Source organism: Pseudochaenichthys georgianus, chromosome 12 (genome assembly GCF_902827115.2).
Source record: "Pseudochaenichthys georgianus chromosome 12, fPseGeo1.2, whole genome shotgun sequence".
NCBI classification, from domain to species: domain Eukaryota; kingdom Metazoa; phylum Chordata; class Actinopteri; order Perciformes; family Channichthyidae; genus Pseudochaenichthys; species Pseudochaenichthys georgianus.
The window spans coordinates 17,343,796-17,363,856 of record NC_047514.1 but is presented as its reverse complement, the minus strand read 5'-3'; the positions used below and the strand labels follow the sequence as shown (position 1 = coordinate 17,363,856).

General features: G+C 40.8%; 1 protein-coding gene across 3 annotated transcripts in view; it reads right to left on the bottom strand.

The window, feature by feature from the left end:
* unc5cb (unc-5 netrin receptor Cb) overlaps nucleotides 1-20,061 on the bottom strand; it is a 107,567-nt gene that overhangs the window by 20,347 nt on the left and 67,159 nt on the right. For all 3 annotated transcript variants that reach the window (XM_034096533.1, XM_034096534.1, XM_034096535.1), the window contains exons 4-6: nucleotides 13,536-13,639; nucleotides 1,805-1,985; nucleotides 21-188 (exon numbers count right to left, since the gene is read on the bottom strand). In XM_034096533.1, the coding sequence (XP_033952424.1) occupies nucleotides 21-188; nucleotides 1,805-1,985; nucleotides 13,536-13,639 (453 nt within the window). The remainder of the gene's footprint in view (nucleotides 1-20; nucleotides 189-1,804; nucleotides 1,986-13,535; nucleotides 13,640-20,061) is intronic.

The window sequence follows — 20,061 nt, the reverse complement described above, 5'->3', positions numbered from 1 at the left end:
ATTGTAATGTGATGCCATACCTGGGCAGAGAGGATTGCATGCCAGCTTCTGGATGCCTTGCCCCTCACAAATAGCGCCGCCGTTGAGTGGAGCCGGGTTGGTACAGCTGCGTGTGCGTTTCTGGTAACCACGGCCACAGCGGCTGTTACACATTGACCACTCTGTCCATGTAGACCATCCACCATTTACTGGAAGACAATGAAATGAAACATGTTAAAACACTACCTATACCAACCTCATTCTTACATTTATATTACATTTTCTAAAATAAATTAAAAGTTGGAAAAAAAGGAAACAAAACCAATAAAATGCGTAAATTAATAAACATAGGCAACATAATAAAAGACCGTTTTTACAGACAAAATCAGGAATGCTAAGTAAAAGCACTGAGCGACACACAATTGCATTGCTCATTGTAAATGTGTATACTGTTTAGTTCTTGTGTATTTGACCCTGATATCTCAGGCTGTTACTTTGCCATGCAGTCACACAGTAAATTCTGGTCAGATAGCGACATTTTCTATTCACTGATTTCTCCTAATGCCTTCCTTCCCTCTCTCATTCATCTCTGTCAGCGACTAAATCCAGTGCAGAGTGACACGAGGGCTTGTGGCTGAGAACAAGTCTGTGGCATTTGAGATGGTGGAACTGGGCCCCTTGGAGCCTCCGACTTTCAAATGTGACATGCTTATGAGTGAAGCCCAAAATATTGGACTCTAGAGGAACACTGCCAAAGCCCCACATTTCTGTACTGTCTGCTCTCTTTCCTCCGTGGATTATGGATCTATCTCCTCTCTCCCTCTTGTTCTCCTTTGCTGCCAGCTTGTGCTCCTGTTTCCAGTGTCCTTGTAGTAGGTTTGAGCTGGAAATCACTGGGCTAAAAACAGATTGCCTGTCCTTCTCACTTTTTCATCGGTATTATCAGACACAACTCTCCCTTATCCTTAGGGATATCCTTGCTGCTTTATCGATGTACAAATGTACTTTTATATACTGCACAACTGTGCATAAAGGACAAGTACCCCATTGTTGGCTTGGTAAAAAAAAGCAGACAGAACTTACAGACACAGAGGCTTGCTGTACTCTCAAGGATGACATCAAAGCAGTTTTTTGCCACTTAGTCCTAATAGAAAGCGTAAGTGACAGAAAAGCCTTGCACAGACAGCGACCCTTGTCCCTGAAATCGGCTTTCTTGGATTTACAATTTGTGTTTCTACAACGCCCTTACATTGATCCCCACCAGCCACATTGTTCTGAAAAAGTAATGAGAAAAGTATAGATCTGAAACTTAACCCTGGTGAATGTATCAGTTTCAAGCATCTGTTCACTCTTGTGTCTCGTGTGTGTACCGATCCACATGCAACACCTCTTTACTCAGTGTGAATATGCACAGCCTCCAGCAAGCATTAAAGTTCCAGGCTGCACAATAACAGTCATGTTAGCTGATGTTAGGGAAACAGTGGGTGAGTCTGTGTGAAACCACAGCGGGGGTCCCTTTAAGTATGGCTCAGCCACATCAGCACCTCGCTTACAGTTCGTAAAATGACTAATCTTCCATCCCTTGCACACCTTCCGGCAGAAACAAAATGAGAGAATGTAACATGCCGCAGGAAAAAGAGGGATTTGCTTTACGCAGAGTGACTTTGAAAGTTTTATTTTGAGTCGAGGTGCCTTCTTATAGTAATTCAACACTTTTCCTCTGCACTAGTGTCTGACTTTACTGATCCCTCATGTGGCCAGTAAGGAGGAAATGTGTTTTTGGATCTCATTGACTGGTCTTCAATGTTAAGTTAGTCGTTTTTACCATAGACGATAACTGTGGCGGTGGTGCTGCGTCTCTTGGCTACGATGTTCTTAGCAACACAAGTGTAGTTGGCAGTGTCAGAAAGGCGGGCCTGTTTGATGATCAGGTTATGGTCGATCGTGATGTAGAAGTTTCTGTCATCTGCAGGGTCAATAACTTCCTCGTTCTTTAACCACTCCACCTAAGAAGAAAAAGAGAGCAGAACATGAAAAGACAGGCAACAGCAACATCTTTCAAACAGTAGCTGTAATAAGACATTTTGACCTCAATTAAAAGTGTAGAAAAAATCCCAGCAAAGTGTTCAAACAGCTATTGTTTTTCTTGTTTCCGCCTAAACTACCAAGTACCAGTGTTCGCAAGAATTAGAGCAGTTATGTCTCAGAGTTCCTGCTACAAAAAGTCAATGGCTATCATGTTCTTTTTATTCCCCCGTAGAACAAAACACCACAGAAACAGCAGTCTTACTAGACAGTCAAATTCCTGAAGCTGAGAGGTTCTCTGACCTTTTCTGATGAACTTCATTTCTCTAATGATACAAATATTGAACTCCTGGCGCTATCACAGAACAGGGAGCCTTTATTTTGCTGTAATTTACCAAGGTCCTTTTTCTCTTCAAAAGGTGTAAAGATTATGAAGGTTTGGAAAAGAATAGCAGTGCTGTCTCACGTTGCAGCAACACAAATCTTTGCTGGCTCTCTGGTTTTCTTCAAAGGAGCTGTCCAGTGGTGGGAAGGCCTGGCAAAAAGCTAACTTCCTGTGTATTGTGATATCCCATGAGGAGCAGGGCTGATAAGAGATAAGACCCTAAGGAGCAGTACAGGCAAAGATAAGTAGGAATGTTTATAAAGGGTCTTTCTCATGGAAGATAAAGTATCTCAAAATAAAGTGGGACAATAAGCTGATATAAGGCCTGCCGAGACAAAGCGGTGTGCAGGCTCACTGTTGTTGTTAGATAAAAAAAAAACAGCATGTAGTGATGCAGAGTCGTACAACACATTGGGCATATTGTAAGACCAGCATTATAGAACTTTCTCAAAGGGAGAGATGGGCAGATTGTGACATGCACTGAGTTACATGCATCACCAGCTCCACAAGTATCTGTGTTTGTTTGAGATGACAGATATCAAAGACGCCATCAGAGTCACACCTCAGCTGTCTGCTCTCTAATCCAGTGGGAAAACATAGGAGAAGCTAGAAGAAACTATTTTTAATACTACACAATTATTTCATACCTAAACTCTACGTTCCCAATCTTCAATACAACACAAACACAGGGCAGTTCATACAACACCTATTCCCATGACATCTTAACAGACACTGGATGTAAACTCAATATCAGGAGAGCTATACAGTAAACCTCTGTCAGCGGTGTATATTCTCTGCATATTCGGTGCTTATGATTGTTTTTCTCCATAAACATGTATTAGCTGATTTAATCTCATGCAGCTGGAAAGGATGGGATTCACGCATAACATCTAGTAGCTTAAATGAAACCTCGCTCTCACCATGCAATAAAGCTGCATGACATAAATTGGGATGTATGCATTACATCTGTCACTCACTCAGAAACTGTTTTTAGACATCATCTTTATTCCTCATGATGCTACTTTTAAGTGTAACTCTAACGACCAGGTGTTTATATTGGCGCTAACTTTATTTAATTTTAAACGACATGATTCAATTAGCTATAATACCACACAGTTAATGATACATGCAGTATGATAGGTGACCAAAGGTACAAACCATCTATGTTTATAAATCTGTTTTTAAATCATTTTTTATTTATGGTTGTAATGTGTAACATGTCTGCATTAAATGACTAAACCTATGTTATGAATTGTGTTAAATTGTGTACTTACATTATTCTAAATGTTTCAAATTAATTTTTAACATCGAAAGCTCCCATAATTTGACTTTATTTTCAGTCTCGATGCACCTTTTCACAAAACACTTTTTAGATCTTAATCGTTTTTCTTTTTTGGAATGAAAGAGTTAATTCTTTAGACATCCTTATTTACCAGATAAACAATGTTTACAACCTTATCTTAAAGCGAGCAGCCCCTCTGTCCTGTGTCAACTAGGGAAAGAGATTTGTAATCTGCTTCATTCCGTGTTTAATCTCAAAACATTTATGCAATGGTTACTCAAGGAATTTATATCAAAGCCTCTCCATAAATTATAGCTGTATATAATTAGGCATTTAATTAATTTGCTATTAAGTTGGCTTCTGTTTTTATTGTAGTGCAACAAATCTGCCTTGGCACCTGCTAAAGTGGCAGTCAGACATCTGTCATGACTTTGGGAGAGGAGCCATATTAGATGTATATACAGTAATAACTCACTCAGCTGTAGCTTCAGACCTTGAGGTCTGAACACTGAAAATATCTTTCATAAAGATCCTCTTATTATAAACGGTATTGTTTTTATTCACATATTATACATAAGGTAAATAACGGTGCAATATGTTTATCTTTATTCACTATGATGAATTCAGATTACAGGAAGGATAGTCGATGCAATGTATTCATTGTATGAGGATTATTGAGGCCTTTGGCGGACATCGGGATCACTGGTACTGCACTCTCATGGTTTTCGTCCTACCTCACAGACAGGGAACAATATGTCCGTCTCAGCACCCACCGGTCAAGCTGCTCCACTGTCTCACATGGTGTTCCTCAGGGGTCAGTATTGGGTCCACTCCTCTTTATTGTCTACCTGCTCCCCCTTGGCACTATCCTCCGTCATCATGATGTCCATTTCCACTGTTACGCCGACGATACCCAGGTCTACATTTCCAGCAAACCCAACACTGCCCACCCCCCAACCTCTCTCACCAACTGCCTCCAGGACATCAGGAGCTGGATGAGCAGGAACTTCCTAAAACTCAACGGCAGCAAAACCGAAGCCCTGCTGGTTGGCACCAAAACCACCCTCTCCAAAACCTCATCCTCCCCTGCCTCCAACCTCATCATTGATGGCTACTCCATCCCCTTCTCTGGCCAAGTTAAGAGCCTTGGTGTCATCCTGGACAGCTCCCTCTCATTTTCACCTCACATAAATAACATCACCGGGACTGCCTTCTTCCACATACGCAACATCTCCAGACTCCGCCCATCCCTTTCTCAATCGAACACTGAAGTCCTGGTCAATGCATTTGTCACGTCCCGCATCGACTACTGTAACGCCATCCTCTCAGGCATACCCACCAAGCTCATCAATAAACTACAAATCATACAGAACTCCGCAGCCCGGATCATCACCGGCACCAAGGCCTCCGAACACATCACCCCCATCCTCATCCAACTCCACTGGCTCCCTGTTCAATCCCGTATCAACTTCAAAAACCTACTGCTCACTTACAAAGCCCTACATAACCTGGCCCCCCCCTATCTGGCTGACCTTCTTCTGGAGTACACCCCCTCTCGCTCCCTCCGCTCCTCCTCTACTGGTCTGCTGACCGTCCCCACCCCACGCCTCGTCACCATGGGTGCTCGGGCTTTTAGCTGCACTGCTCCCAGACTCTGGAACTCCCTCCCCCCGCACATCCGACAGTCAGACACAACCACCATATTCAAATCCCAATTAAAAACCCACCTGTTCAAATTTGCTTACTCACTGTTGTGCTCCCCATTATATGTTTCATTTGTGTCCACTTGACTGTCTCCTCCATGATTTCCTGTTTATGTTTTTATCTTGTTCTGTTGCCTATTAGCTTTTTTTTATTTTTTTTTATTTTTTATTTTTTTTTATTTTTTTTTTTTTAAATCGTACGGTGTCCTTGGTGTCATGAAAGGCGCCTAAATATAAAATGTATTATTATTATTATTATTATTATTATTTTGTGATTTAGTTTGTGATAGAATGTCACTATTCATATTAAATATGTAATACATTGTACAAATAAGATACACATGAAAGACAATGGGCTTTGTTTACATCATTATGTTGTTATTTAGCTCCTTTCAGCGTGTGCAGAGCACCGAGCATTAGTAAGTAAAAGGTATTTTCTGTGAAAAGAGATTGACAGCTGATACAAAGAGGTGGTTATCCAATTGTTCCCCAATCACAGAGGCAGCCTCTCCAAACGTGCTGCGTTCAGATGTCAAGAGCACTTTCATATGAGAAGGTAATTAAAAATTTAACAAAAGAGCTTTTCAGCACAGATGGAGGGGTGGAAGGAAGACGGAGTGACGAGGGATAGAAAGTGGTAGAAACTCATGTCAGAAGTGGGAACGTGTGTGTGTGAGAGAGCAAAAGTGAGTAACAGTTCACCCATCATTTATTCTGTACCGACTATAATTAGGACTCATTAATAAAACCAGAGATGAAAAGGTAAGCCAATGTCTACACCACAGTGAAAAGATTTCAAATGATGAAATGTTGCAGAAGACTACATCTCACATGGCATTCATCCAACTTCCTCTCATGCCAACAGACTCAAACATGCACACACAGACACAAACTTGCACACACACACAGATACTCACAGCTCGTTAGCGTCTGATTGGCAGTGAAACATCCGGAGAGGTAATTGGCACATTTCTTGTCATTAACTAAGGGAAATTGCCACATGTCAGCTGTCATAAAGAGAGGGCGTCTTACTGTCTGGAGGGAGACAGCCAAGTGAAAGAGAAAAACTTAAACGTATGAGAAAGTCAGACAAAAAGCAAGGCAGGTAGGCACAAAACTGAAAAGAGCAGATTGAGGAGTGAGAAGGAAAGCAGGTGTACCATCAGTAGGAGGACGGTCACTAGTATGCCAAAACAAATATGACACGAGGAGGAGGCAAGAATAAACACACCAGAATAAAGACGGGGAGTGGAGAAAAACGTTACAGAGAAATGTTTTGAAGAGGACAATGAATTTGTAGGAAAAGTTAAAGACTTCATTGAGAGGTAAACAAAGAAGAAAGACATGCAACTGAAAGGAGGCTGATTTGTCATCTCGAGCTCCGGAAGAAGCACACACTGATGTATCGGATGGTATTGAATGTAATAATGAAGGTTAAAAAAAGACCTATCAAAGGAAGGTGCTATATAACGTTATGATTTCTTAAAGATGAAACCAGATGCATTAACATTTAGTTTTCAGGTTTTTGGAGGGAGCCTATATGATGGTCCACATCCTCAGCCAGGTGACGGGTTATGACACACATCCACTAGCAAACATGACAGGCTGCAGACCGGGCTGTAACCATGGAGTGGAATGTGTCAGGGTGTGCCAGCACAACACCAATTAGCTCAATATACACAACACACTGTATACAATCCACTCACTTGGTAAGAACCAGTGCAAGGCATAACCATTCATTACTCATCATAACCATTCATTACTCATCGCTGTTGTGTCAGAAATAGAAGGTACAGCCGAGTGTGGGGGTGGAGAGGGGTGTGAAAAGAAATGTTCCACGGAAATGCGTGAGACTCCTCTACAGAGAAGTCATTATGAGCTCTACTGCTCCTTCGCATGAAGTCTAACTATTCAATTTATTCATTTGTCTTTTTTCTCAGGATATATCCGCCGCAGGCTTGAATGACACACCTGGAGAGGGAGCCACAAAAGGTTACAAACTGATTATTCAATCATTCACTACGAGACAACAAGCCATATGCTCGGCATCTGCCTGCATGACAATAATGGAAATGTGAGCTGTATAAATATTAAGAAGCTGAAACGCAAGGTGTGATATCTCGAAGTGTGAGTGGAAGACTGTGTCTATGCCTGACTGTATTTATTGCTTGTATCTTTGGCTGTATGTGTGTTTTTGAGGGTGGATGTGGAAGAGGTGAAATGGGTTGGGGGTTGGGTGAAGAAAAGAGGGTGGGGTTAGGTAACAGGGGTGGAGTTGGAGTGGTTGGTGTCCATGCAGAGGACGGATCACTGAGACTTGAGCCAGGAGTAATGACATCCTCCAGCTCTGTCCTGCCTAGAGCTCTCCACAGTCTGCTGAAGGAGAACGGTCATTTCTTAAACTAGCTCTAAGCACAGCCAGACACTTCACTGCTGCAACCCAGCTCTCTCCATTTTCTCTTGCACATGCCGCTTAAAATATGATTCCGAGAAGGACTCACGGCCAACAGCACAAAAGTCATAAAAATGGGGGGAGATTATGTTTTTACCACTGTGTTTGTGTCCTCCTTTTAGGGGCGGATAAAAAAAAGGATGTAATCTTGGGTATAAAGTTCATCCTTGGTCCACAAAACAGTTGATTATATTTTGATCATGATGATTGGACAAGATTTCACCAAAATACTGAACATAGTTTGTAAAGCCAGACCCTTTGGATAAACTCCAGTGCGGGTGGACAATGATCTGGCTGCAGAGAAGCATGAAACACATGTGATTGTATGAGGAATATTAAATAATAAACTAGTAAAAAATAAGGTTGCAGCTTTGCCAGCTGAAAAACTGTGTGATACACTCTGTGTACTTGGAGTCCTTGGTCTCTCAGAGTTTCCTTTAGCCTTTTAAAAAAGCTCAATAGATAACTCCCCCAAGGGAGAGGGTTTTTGTGCACAGAGAGAGGTCAGAACTATCTTAGAATAAAATGCAACCTTCAGAAATATGAATTAAAATGCTTGAACTGATTCACAATCTCTGCTTGAGCAGCTTAAAAAAATGTCGAGTGAGAAATCCCTCATTTTCATGTCATTAACTGAAAATACCACCTGACATTGAGCAATTCAGCTTCCTTGTGATTCAAGGTTGCTTTGACAATTTAGATCTTTCACATTTTATTTCCTTTGCAACTAAACAAAGAAAGTGTTTAAGTGAAAATGGTGAAGGCTTGTGCATCAAAACATGAAGACTGGCGAGGAGGATTTCAGGACATGTGTTGGTCTTGTATCCTTGTGGTATCGTTTTTTGGTTTTGATTTTGTGTATAGGTTAACATTTTTGCATCCTTCTAGAGCCCTAAACAGTGCTTCTTATCCCTGTCCTATCATCATGAATATTCTCTCCTCTTTCTCATAGGTGGTCCGATGAAATACATATGCCCAGAAAGAAAACAAATTCCAGTCGTAAGTTATACATGTAAATGTTTGTTAAGGCCTGACCCATTGTAGGTAACAGTAGGAAGGGCAGTGACGTGCACAGCTCACACATGTTTGACTAATAGATTAAATCACAGCATTTGCAGGTGGAAACTACAGTGATTGACAGGTGAGTGCCTGAAGGGCAATCTTTGGTTAGTTTCCAGAGGGATTTGGTCTGGCCTCCTGACACTTTCTCTCCCATGGGTAACCTTAATGAAAATGCACTTCCTGTTTCACTGGGCACTGAAGTGTTGTTACTCTTGACATTCCTGGGCCCTCTCATAACTACACTCTAGCATTTCAACTAGGAGGAAGCACTCAGCTATTTTTTGACAAGGTGACCTCACGGGCTTGCGCTATGCCTCCACTGTGCCTGTTATGTGGAACTGGACCTAAAATCAACAGTAATCACTGACATTTACATGGTCTGATGTGTGGTCAAGGTGGATGCCGGATCTCCATAATGCTCCACAGTCAAGATATTCCTGCCAGATCAGATTATCTAACATAACACGTAATGGTCATAATCGACACATTCAAGTCAATAACAAAAATTGAGAAAATATTCTTTGAGCATAATTGCAAATCTGCTTTCCCCATGGATTCATAATACTGCATGTGAAACCGTTGAAATTGGGGCTGGCTCCTGTCCCAGCTGTCTAATTTAATCGGACATTGTTTTCTCACTTCTCTGTATGAGGGAGTGTGAAGTAAAGATCTTTGTGTTTCTTGGCTTTCTTCTCAGTAAAGCCAATGGACTTAATCATGGCAGCAGGGCCTCTTCCCTGCAGAGCATCAATGACTTGTTACCCATGATAACACGGCAGGACCTCGGCTGACTGAGGAGATGCCTGAATTAAAATCCTGCTTCCATGGAAACAGGCTCAGCAGCTTGCGGTGTTGCATCACCTCTGAACTCTTGTCTTTCTCTCGGGGCTGTGACAAGTGCACTGAAGTGGAGATGGAGATGGAGGGCATGGGAGAAGAAAAGACGAAGGAACAATAAGCACATTTCTTTCCACAAAAGGAGATTTAAGTCCATTTTATGAGCCTGCCACATGTTCTTAAGTATGAAAAGAGGCCACTTTTAGTTCTGTAGAGGCCCTTAAGATGTTGATTAAAGAGCTTCATGGAGGTATTCAAAAGAATGAGCAGTGTTGGCCAGATGAAAAGTCTTCCATTCCCATCTTTACCTTTATTACTCGATCTATGGGCAGCACTCGGCAACTGAGACCACGTAACACAGAAACTGAGCCTTTGCTGCCAAATCACTCCCTCTCCTATCCTTCCTAGAATAGTCTCAACAGTTACATTTTCCTTCTGCTATTCATTTCACATTTATCAAATATTCATGGCAATGGAAAAGTGTAACAATGATTTTTAGGGAGTCTGGTGAGGATCTAAAGTATTCAGACCATACAAGAGGTTCAGATGACTGAATCCTTGTGCTATTTATGAAACCTCACTCTCAGTATTTCAGTCATCGAAGCGCCGGAGACCGAAGTTCCATTGGTAACGGTCTCAAGGAGAGCCAAAATAAATGCAGGCTGCTTGTTTTCTTAGTGTGTGTGTGTGTGTGTGTGTGTGTGTGTGTGTGTGTGTGTGTGTGTGTGTGTGTGTGTGTGTGTGTGTGTGTGTGTGTGTGTGTGTGTGTGTGTGTGTGTGTGTGTGTGTGTGTGTGTGTGTGTGTGTGTGTGTGTGTGTGTGTGTGTGTGTGTGTATGACACTGCATGTTTGTGTGTATCACACGTCTCAGGGAGTATCTGCACACCAGAAAACCAATGTATCAAGTGTGAATAATAAGGGCCAGGATATTTCAGGCTCAACTCCTAATATGAAAACCTCTAAGATGTCTGAATGGAACTCTTTCATAACTTCTGTGAGGAAACGCTGCTGCATCATCACAAAACAATCATGATTATTCAGCATAATGTTTAGATTTCAGTGCAAAAGCTGCTGCAAACTGCCAACAAAGACTCAAAACCACTTATAGAGTCACAGAACGTCATTACTGTGGTAAACCATCGTGAAAACCTATAATGTAAATCATCTTAAAAGTGGGAAGACAAGACTGACACTGGATAACATCAAGTAGCGCAGTTCCACTTTGTAATCTGAGATCAAAACAAATTGTGATTGACTAACTTTGATTCTCCAGAACGTGGGCTTCGTCGCGCTGTGAAAGTTTGTGTGTGTGTGGGTAAGTTATTTTGCTTACTCATCGTCTAAAACAGCTGCATAAATGTGGCATCAAAGCATAACATAACAAAAGTGATCTTTATTAAAAATATTAACAACCCCAAAGTGTCGGAGCCTGCAATGATTTATATATTATATTGTTAGCTTTAACACTATTTGAATCATGAAATGTCATTAAACCTAAAGTGAGAGATTTTCATCAAAAAAACTCTTACGTTTATAATGAGATGGCAACAAAAGCATGTGTCAACTTTCAGGTCATCATCAGCAAATATCTTTTTGCCAGACAGTCAGCCACGATAAAACTATTTAATAGATAGAATAGACTTTCAGTGCTCAGTTGAGTTGAGCAGACAATGCCCTTGATGGTACTCTAACATAAGAACATCCGTGTGGAAATGCTGCAATGTGAGTTTTTGTGTGGTTGCAGCTTGGCTTCTTTAAGAAATTTTGAACCCTGCCACACAGCACAATGTCCATCACATCCAGTCCACATGATTTTACAAAAGTGCTGTAAGTGTACGGGTTTATGGCTCAGCCACAGCCTGCCATCCTGCCAGCCTCTTCCTCGCTAGGCAGAGCCTGCAGGAACCACAGAGCGGACTGACAGCCCACTGGAGGCCTGACAACAGCCCACTGGATCCAACCCCAACAAACCTCAACAGCTTCTCTCCCTCAGCCTCTCTCATCCCCCCTATATTATTTTTTGTCTCTGAGAGGGTGATATATGACAGATGTTCCCTTCTCAACTGCTGCTACACATTGCTGCAGATTCATATGTAACCACAGACTTAGCCCGTCTGCTTTTTCCTACGTTTTTTGTACTGCAGGCATGTGTGAGAAAAGGCCTGACAAACACAGATGAAAAAGCAGCATTCAGTTTTGTCCTTTTTTCCACTGAGACAGCTGGGTTTGAGCTGAGAAAAAAAGAGGAAAAACAACTTGTGGAAAGGAACTGTTGTCTTTTGTGTAGCCATTAGGTAAGTATGGGTAATTAAAGGAGCTGAAAAAGTTCCTTTGTACACACACAAAATCCAACTTGATCATAGAAGGAAATGTAAACAGAGAAAACAAACATTGCGCTCAGCGAGAATATGGACATGCAGGGAGAATTGTAATCCATTCATACTTGGTTTCTTTTTTTAAGACGTGGATTGCCACACATCATATCCTAAATCTTCCTCTTATTTGTTGAATAGATGGCTTTATATTTAAAACACTACTGAATTCCCTTGACAGCACTCAAATACATACCTTTACCCGGTAAAGGTACTGTTAAACCGCCATTAATGTTGACAAGCCTCCTACAGTAATTACCATTCATTGTAAATCTGGGTTGCCACAGCAACTCTATATCTCAAAAAGCATAGATGTGTCATGATTGGACTCAAGCTGAGTCTTTAATAGCTGCACTGAGCCAATCCAGGATTGACAGAGAGGCCTCAGACAGGCGGCAAAATCACCAATACTAAATGGCTGTTACAGCAACACTATCAGACTGAAGCTTGATTGTATAAGGAGAGTCTGCCGAGTGCCAGTCCCAAACTTTCCTCCATTTAGCCTGTCAGCACTTTCAGCGGGGATAAATGCTGTGCAGTTCCACTCACTTAACTCGGCTTTTCCAGGTCAATCACAAGCCTTAACAGAGTTCAGTCCCAAGACCCCATACTCAAAAAAAAATACACTAAAGCCACCCCACCCATCAAACCACCCTTTCATCCTCTATTTATGTTCCTGCAATCTCAACTGAGCCTTTTCAAATGCAGCTACCACAGCGCTCCACTGTAAGGCAGGAAGGAAGTAGAGCAGGGAGGCGATATTGGCTGAACTAAGGTAACAGCAATACAACTGGTTTTCCCTCCTACAGCAGATAATTAAAATGTGTCTCCCTCAGACCAAATTCCAGTGACTGGCCGATGTCCAGGAAATACCAAAACAGCTTTAATAGCCCTGGTAGTGGTGGAAAATACTTCCTTATCTGTGCGCTGGACTGTGTCAGATTTATTCAGTTTGTTATTTCATTACAACTTCTGTTATAAACGGCATTCACAATGGAGGCAAATTCTGCTATCCACACAGTTTCCACCTTTTATATCATAAAAGAACAGAACCACACTAACAAAACATATATTACATGCTAATGACTATATATGCTATACTGTACAAACAATTATGTGGGAGTTAAACAGTTTAGCCTATCCATTATATACTGTACCTAAAAAAACACACCAGAAATGATGGGGACATTTCAACAGAAGCTAAACAAAAAAAAAAAGATTCAGAGAAGCTCTTCACATAAACCTCTTTTCTAAGCACCAGTTTATTGGATTTGAGGCGAGAACTTTTGACCAGGCTTAGTTTGGATAATCACAACTGCCTGTGTTTCTATGGTGAACATGTTTGAGTGCATATTAGAACTAATCCTTTCAAACAAAAAATACAATTATCCTTATAACTACAGTTCCCTGGCTCAGAGAAATGTATTTTCAGTCTTACCTCAGCAGCTGGGATGCCTTCAGGTGGGCGACATTGAAGGAGCACTTCCTGTTCGAGGGACACTTCCTTCCCGAGAGGTTCCTGGTCAAATGTCTTCCTCAAGTCTAGAATGAACAGAGAGAAAATGTCAATATTTACATCAGTGACAAGTAGATATGAGGGTTGTTTTTGACAGCTTTGTTTAATGTTAAATGCTTAGTCAATCAATAAAATAATTCTTATTCTCAAAGAAACTTCACAAGAAATGCAGGATAACTCATGAATAATAATGTGCAGAAAAAATACACAGTGTGTATTTAAATGTTGGAAACAGTAACTTAGATGTATTTCTAACTGCCACTCTCCTTCAGCACACAGATAACCCTGCCTGTAGTAGATGGAAGGAAGATAAGGAGACTTTCCCTCCAATAAAATACCAATTTTTTGTGGAGTGAGAGCCCTGATGGAGTAGCGCAGGGCAGAAATAGTGGAGCTGAAAGGGCAGGATTACTGGAGGTGTCATGCTACACTGAAACCCAAAGCCCATTAGACATATATCATAACCTGCTGCACAGACTGAGACAGGGGCAGCGGGCATCATACACAACAACATCAGGGAGGGATGAGAGAGAGAAAATTGACTTAATGGGTAGTTGAAGTACTATTTGGGAGCTTTGGAGTCACTGAAGCATCAAATCTACAATCAAAACCTCCAAACTCCACATATAACATTTCCAAAGCCTTCACAATATTCCTGGCAAACACACTCTTTGGCCTTTTAACTGATGCATTCAATCTAAAGCAGTAACCACATCCACCACAGTATGCTTTAAAATAACATGTTTTTCTTACATAACATTTATATAGAACGTGGCATGAACTGAACTCTGCCATCGTTAAGGCAGGACAGTTCTGCTAAGAAAAGATAAGAATGACTTAAAGGTGGGGTAGGTAAGTTTCAGAAACCGGCTCGAGTGCACTAAAATTTGAAAGTACACAGCCGAAAAGAATCCGCCCCTTCCTTCAGACTTCCTTACAGAGCACCTCCTCCAACACACATGAACGCAGCTCTAATAAAACAGCACAAAGGATGCAACAGTAAAACAAAAATAATGGGAGTCTGTGCTATTTTTTTATTTCTAAGTTTGTTGTACCAATACATTTCTACCTAAACCTACTGTAACTGTGTCCGTGGAAACAAACCCAGAATTGACGTGTTTTAGCGATTCAATCTTTGGAAAAGATAAGGCAATTCTTCTTCAAAGAACACCATTAATACAGTAATGGGCAACTATTGACATGGTGTGCTTGGATAAAAAAGTGATTTATTATATTAGATAGCTTTACAATAGCAAATTGGTTTGAATTCATGCGAGTATAGGGTAGACTGAAGCACATACAGATGTGCAGTGACACAGATTGTATGGCAGAGTTTGTGCTTTAAAAATCAAAGAAGACTGCCATTACAAGTCACTACGGAGCCTCCCTGGTGACATTGGTGAGAAAAATATCAATAAATAATCAAATAAATATTTCTATTTCCGTACAAGTCTAATATTCTTGGGTATAATAGTTATAGAAATGGAATATGCTACACAGTGTATATCACAATAAATAACTGTTCATCAATGAACAGCTATGGTAAGGACAAAACATTCTCACTAAAGTTTATTTTAGGCATCACTTCATGCGATAAAAAGAGCCATCACCTAAAACCCGATCAAGATGGAGATACAATACGATTTCATCACTTGCTTTCCTTTTTGTTCAATGGGTATTACATAAGTAGACATTGTACTCAAATTGAGACATTTCACTGTTGAGCATAGTGTTCCACTTCGCCTTTAGGAGAAACTAGATCATGTTCGCATTACAGAATACATCATCAGGAAGGATACACCCGGGGGCCACAAAGAATACCTATAGTCATTTTAAGGTTCATTTTTTATTTGAAATGAACCTTAAAATAACAAATTCAATGAGTTCCCTTGTCCTAATTCAACATTAGTGTGTGTGTGTCTTCAGGGGAATATGCCATAACTCCACACATTGTAATGTATTATAAAATCTAAAAGCATGAGTGTTGAATTGATGCAATTTCAGTAAAAGTCTGCAGTGAAATGAAAAGAAGGAATGACTGGAGGGGTATATTCTGGGAAATAGCTTTATGGAATTTGATTCAAGGACAAACTGTTTGTTTTCTAGGATGGAGAGGAAAGGTAATGAATAGGATAGGAAAGTAGCAAAACTGTATCAAAGGGGTACTGTAGTTGAAGGTAGTAGAGGTCTCCCACTGTTGATTGGATATCAGAATTGTATTGTAGAGATGGATACTAGTTCAAACTGCATCCAACAGATATAAGAAAGCAATAGCTACAGTATGACTGGTGAGGAGGAACAGCAGTAGCTCCTTCTTGATATGCAGCAAACAGCCAAATCTAATACATGAAATGCTATTTCTACATATAAAGCTTCTAGAGAGTATGCAAGTATCCGCTGGGCACTGGCCTAGATGCTCAGTATGCAGTATTGCAGCATGCCATTTAGTGGTTGAGAATGACCAGTAGCCACTTTACTGGCGGCGGTGTCCTTGGCACGGTCCACAGCAGATTCAGCTTGGACTAGAGTGTTTTACAATCAAAGTAAAAACTCTGATTACGGAGCCACACAACCTCCTTAACTCTAGTAATGGGAACACAGTACATTTTAATTCATGCAGATTAAAAAGAAATATTGTTTGGACAGTTACATTCCTGTTTGTGCTGCTAGAAAACCCACAGTCATGTTTTACTCTTTAATTGTCATCCAGACTGTTCAAGCCACAACTACTAGCCAGCTGATGTAAAACTTTACTGAACATTACAAAAAAATATCCTGAATTACATATTGTATAAATAATGGCCAGTGTTTGCGAGTACATTTGAAATATTCATGATTGTATTACTCATACTTCTTTCAGCAGAATAACTACAGCTTGTTAAACTAGAATTAAACAGCCAGTTTCTGTTGTGTTATTTCCATCATGATTTGCAAACCTTTGCCATTACTCACGATGTACTGTAGCATGCAAGTGATTATTTTGCACTGTACTGTATGTTTTATTGGATGTGGGTTTCAAATTATGGCTCTCCTTTCCACACTTCTCATAACCCTGAACGGTATACTGTGGGACACTGAAGGGTGGGACCAGCTGAGTCGACATTCCTGCGGGAGTCACACCATTCCCTCCTCAGCAGACAACCACTTTCTGCCCTGCACGCCCTCAGAAGGATACACATATGACAACCATTACCTTAAGTAGATATGTTTAGCTACTTGTCATGCTAAATTACACCAGCCTCACATTTCAGAAACATCAACTCTTAGTAAATCATTACTTACTGATGCAAACTTAAGTATGACAAGAACTCTACCAAGTTTTAAATAATGAGTAACGTCACCAGCATTAAAGTTGAGGTTTTACTATGTTGTACTCGTAAAATTAAAAGACCACAAACAAACAAGAAAATCAATTTCCAGCTTTCTCAGTAAACATTACCCTCCGACAATCTTTTGAAAGGCATTTCAGTTGATTTGATTCACTTATTTAATTTGCTTCTGTGCACATGCTTTTATTGCCTCTCTTTGGCGAGCAATCACTGCTCCCAAACTATGGAGGCCAATCAAAATGCTTTTGTGGAGGTCGCAGGAAGAAAAGGCAATCATGGGGAATATACAGATTCTCTCTTAGTCCAACAGCCACACACAAACTCCGACTATACTCTTAGCCAGAGTGGCCTTTTTCAGCAATTCTAAATGCCAGTTCTTCAACACAACAACCGCTCAACTCGCCAGCGCTGGCTGTGACTCACAGTCTGATTAAACTGTATATGTTTTGATGATGGGAGTGGAGACGAAAACAAGCCCAGTTTCCATTAGCCTAACAGAATGGAGCCTGGCTCTGACAAGAAGCCTGCCTGAAGAGAGAGCACAGGAGAGGAGCTAATCCATTCAGTGGAGGCTAATGGGAGGGGAAGAGGGGTCCATTGTGATTTGAGGGATAGGTTAGTGCTGGAAGGCTGCTCATCATGGGTGATTATAGGAGGTGGAGCAGCGGGAGTGGGCTCAGCGGGAGTAGGCTGCATGATGATTCTGATTCACCAGGCTAGTATAACATAAGCCGTGATGAGAAGGCAAGGCAAGGCAAGGCAAGGCAAGGCAAGGCAAGGCAAGGCAAGGCAAGGCAAGGCAAGGCAAGGCAAGGCAAGGCAAGGCAAGGCAAGGCAAGGCAAGGCAAGGCAAGGCAAGGCAAGTTTATTTATATAGCACTTTTCGACGCAGGGTAATTCAAAGTGCTTTACAAAAAAGAAATGAAAGACATTAAGCATTAAAAAAGAAAAGCTAATAAAATAAACATTAAGGAAAAATACATGGATAAAAGTTACAGTGCAGTCTAAAATATGAATAGTTCAATTAAACATTACAAGAAAAAGTACATGGATAAAAGTTACAGTGCTAATAAAATAAACATTAAGGAAAAATACATGGATAAAAGTTACAGTGCAGTCTAAAATATGATTTAATTTAGACAGACTTTCTTCACCATATTTTGCTCGCATGACATCCACAATCGGACCCTCAGGAGGCTGTACACACCCCCTCCCCTGCTTTGCTTCCATAACAAAGTCTTTAAAGTGTTACCAAAACACTCCGTGTTACCAAAACACTATTTTTCATCCGTCGATGCCAGATATTCCAAATATCTCTGCTTTCGAGCAGTCCCTCTCATAAATGTCATGGAGTTTAATTACGTTTAGAAAAAGTACATGGATAAAAGTTACAGTGCAGTTTAAGATATGAAAAGTTCAATTAAAAGCAGCGACAAAAAGAAAAGTCTTCAGCCTGGATTTAAAAGTAGTAAGAGTTGCAGCGGACCTGCAGGTTTCTGGGAGTTTGTTCCAGATATTTGGAGCATAATAACTGAACGCTGCTTTACCATGTTTAGTTCTGACTCTGGGGACAGAAAGCTGACCAGTCCCTGAAGACCTGAGAGATCTGGAGAAGAGCTAATGGTGTTTGCAAAAGAGGGAATACACTGAAATCAAAGATAAATCGTACAGAAGTGGCGAGCCGTCAGGGCCCTCTAGGCCCTGACGGCCCCTAAGATATTCTAAAAAATAATATTTGAAAACATTGTTTTGTTAAATGTTTCATTAGTTTTACAAAATAACTTGATCTCATTGTATTTAAAATAACATTTCTAAATAAATAAATTCTTTCGAATCTGCCTGTTCAGTTTCTGTTGGAATGTGAAAGGTTAAATGCCGTCTCTGCGAGTTACTGTGAAAACCATGGTGAAAACGGGAGAGCTTGTTGGTCCCTCTCTACATTCACAGAGGGCCAGCTATAGTAACTCAACGAGAGAGTAATGTCAAATGACAGTACAATTGACCAATCATATCTTCCCTCTAAATGGGCGGGCTTTATTATCGCGGACTTTATGACAGTTCCGCTGTAGGTACCAGATGTGAAGTCTATGCAAGTGGTGCAGTGACGCGTCCTAAAACCCGGAAGTAAGCTGCGCTCGGATTCCCTCGACAGAAAGCAATGGGATTTCTCCAGAGGATTTTGGAAATGAGCTTGAAATAAGGTGTGTGGAAAACGAACCTGTTGATAAATGCACGTTTCGTTCAGCCGGATAATATCCACATGTCTACCCTACTTTTATTATTTTCGAATCATAAATCTAATCAATAGGTATAAAAGTCACGGCTCACGGCTCACGGCTCAGTCACTGTCGTACAGCATACAGGGGTAAAGCATAGAGACTAGAAAGAGAGTTAGAGAGGAATACAATAGATGGAATACATTGAATTCAAAGAGAAACTGTACAGAAAAAAGCATAAAGAGAGCAAGAGATACAATGATGCAGAGAACAAAATGAGAATTAGATGAGAGAACAATTGAGAGGGACAAGTATATGATTGCCAACTGCCTCGAAGTAGATAAAGTTAAAATCGCAGATATTGACTCCGTACTGTGCTGCTCCGCTGTACCTTAAAGTGAAAACAAAATCATTGTGACAATGGCACTGAGTTGCCAGCCAGACATTAAGCTCAAGTGATATCCCTATCAAGCCCTATCCAGCAGTATATTTGATGCAGACTAAAAAGCATACTGCAAGCTGGAGTTGCATCCTCTGTCTGTTTGCCTCAAAACAGGACATGTCAGTCAAGATACCTTGAAATAACTTAAGACAGGATTGAAAGTGTGATGATCTAGGTAAAAGAAGTCCCTTCCGGTGAAGTTTTGACAACAATGTGTAAGCTGTTGTGTTATGCAATGTGTCGTTTTTTCAGAAGCATTCCCTTGATGTCACAACTACATTTATAACTCTGCCTTCCTCCCTATGTCCTTTGGGGTTTCATTACTTTTCAGATTTTGATTGGCAGATCCTTTGGGAAATAAAATGAGCCCAAAGTTTAGAGGCAACAAAATATTTCTCATTACTTGGAAACCAGTGTGTGATGCATTTCAGGAGGAGGACAAACGCACAGGCAGAAAACAA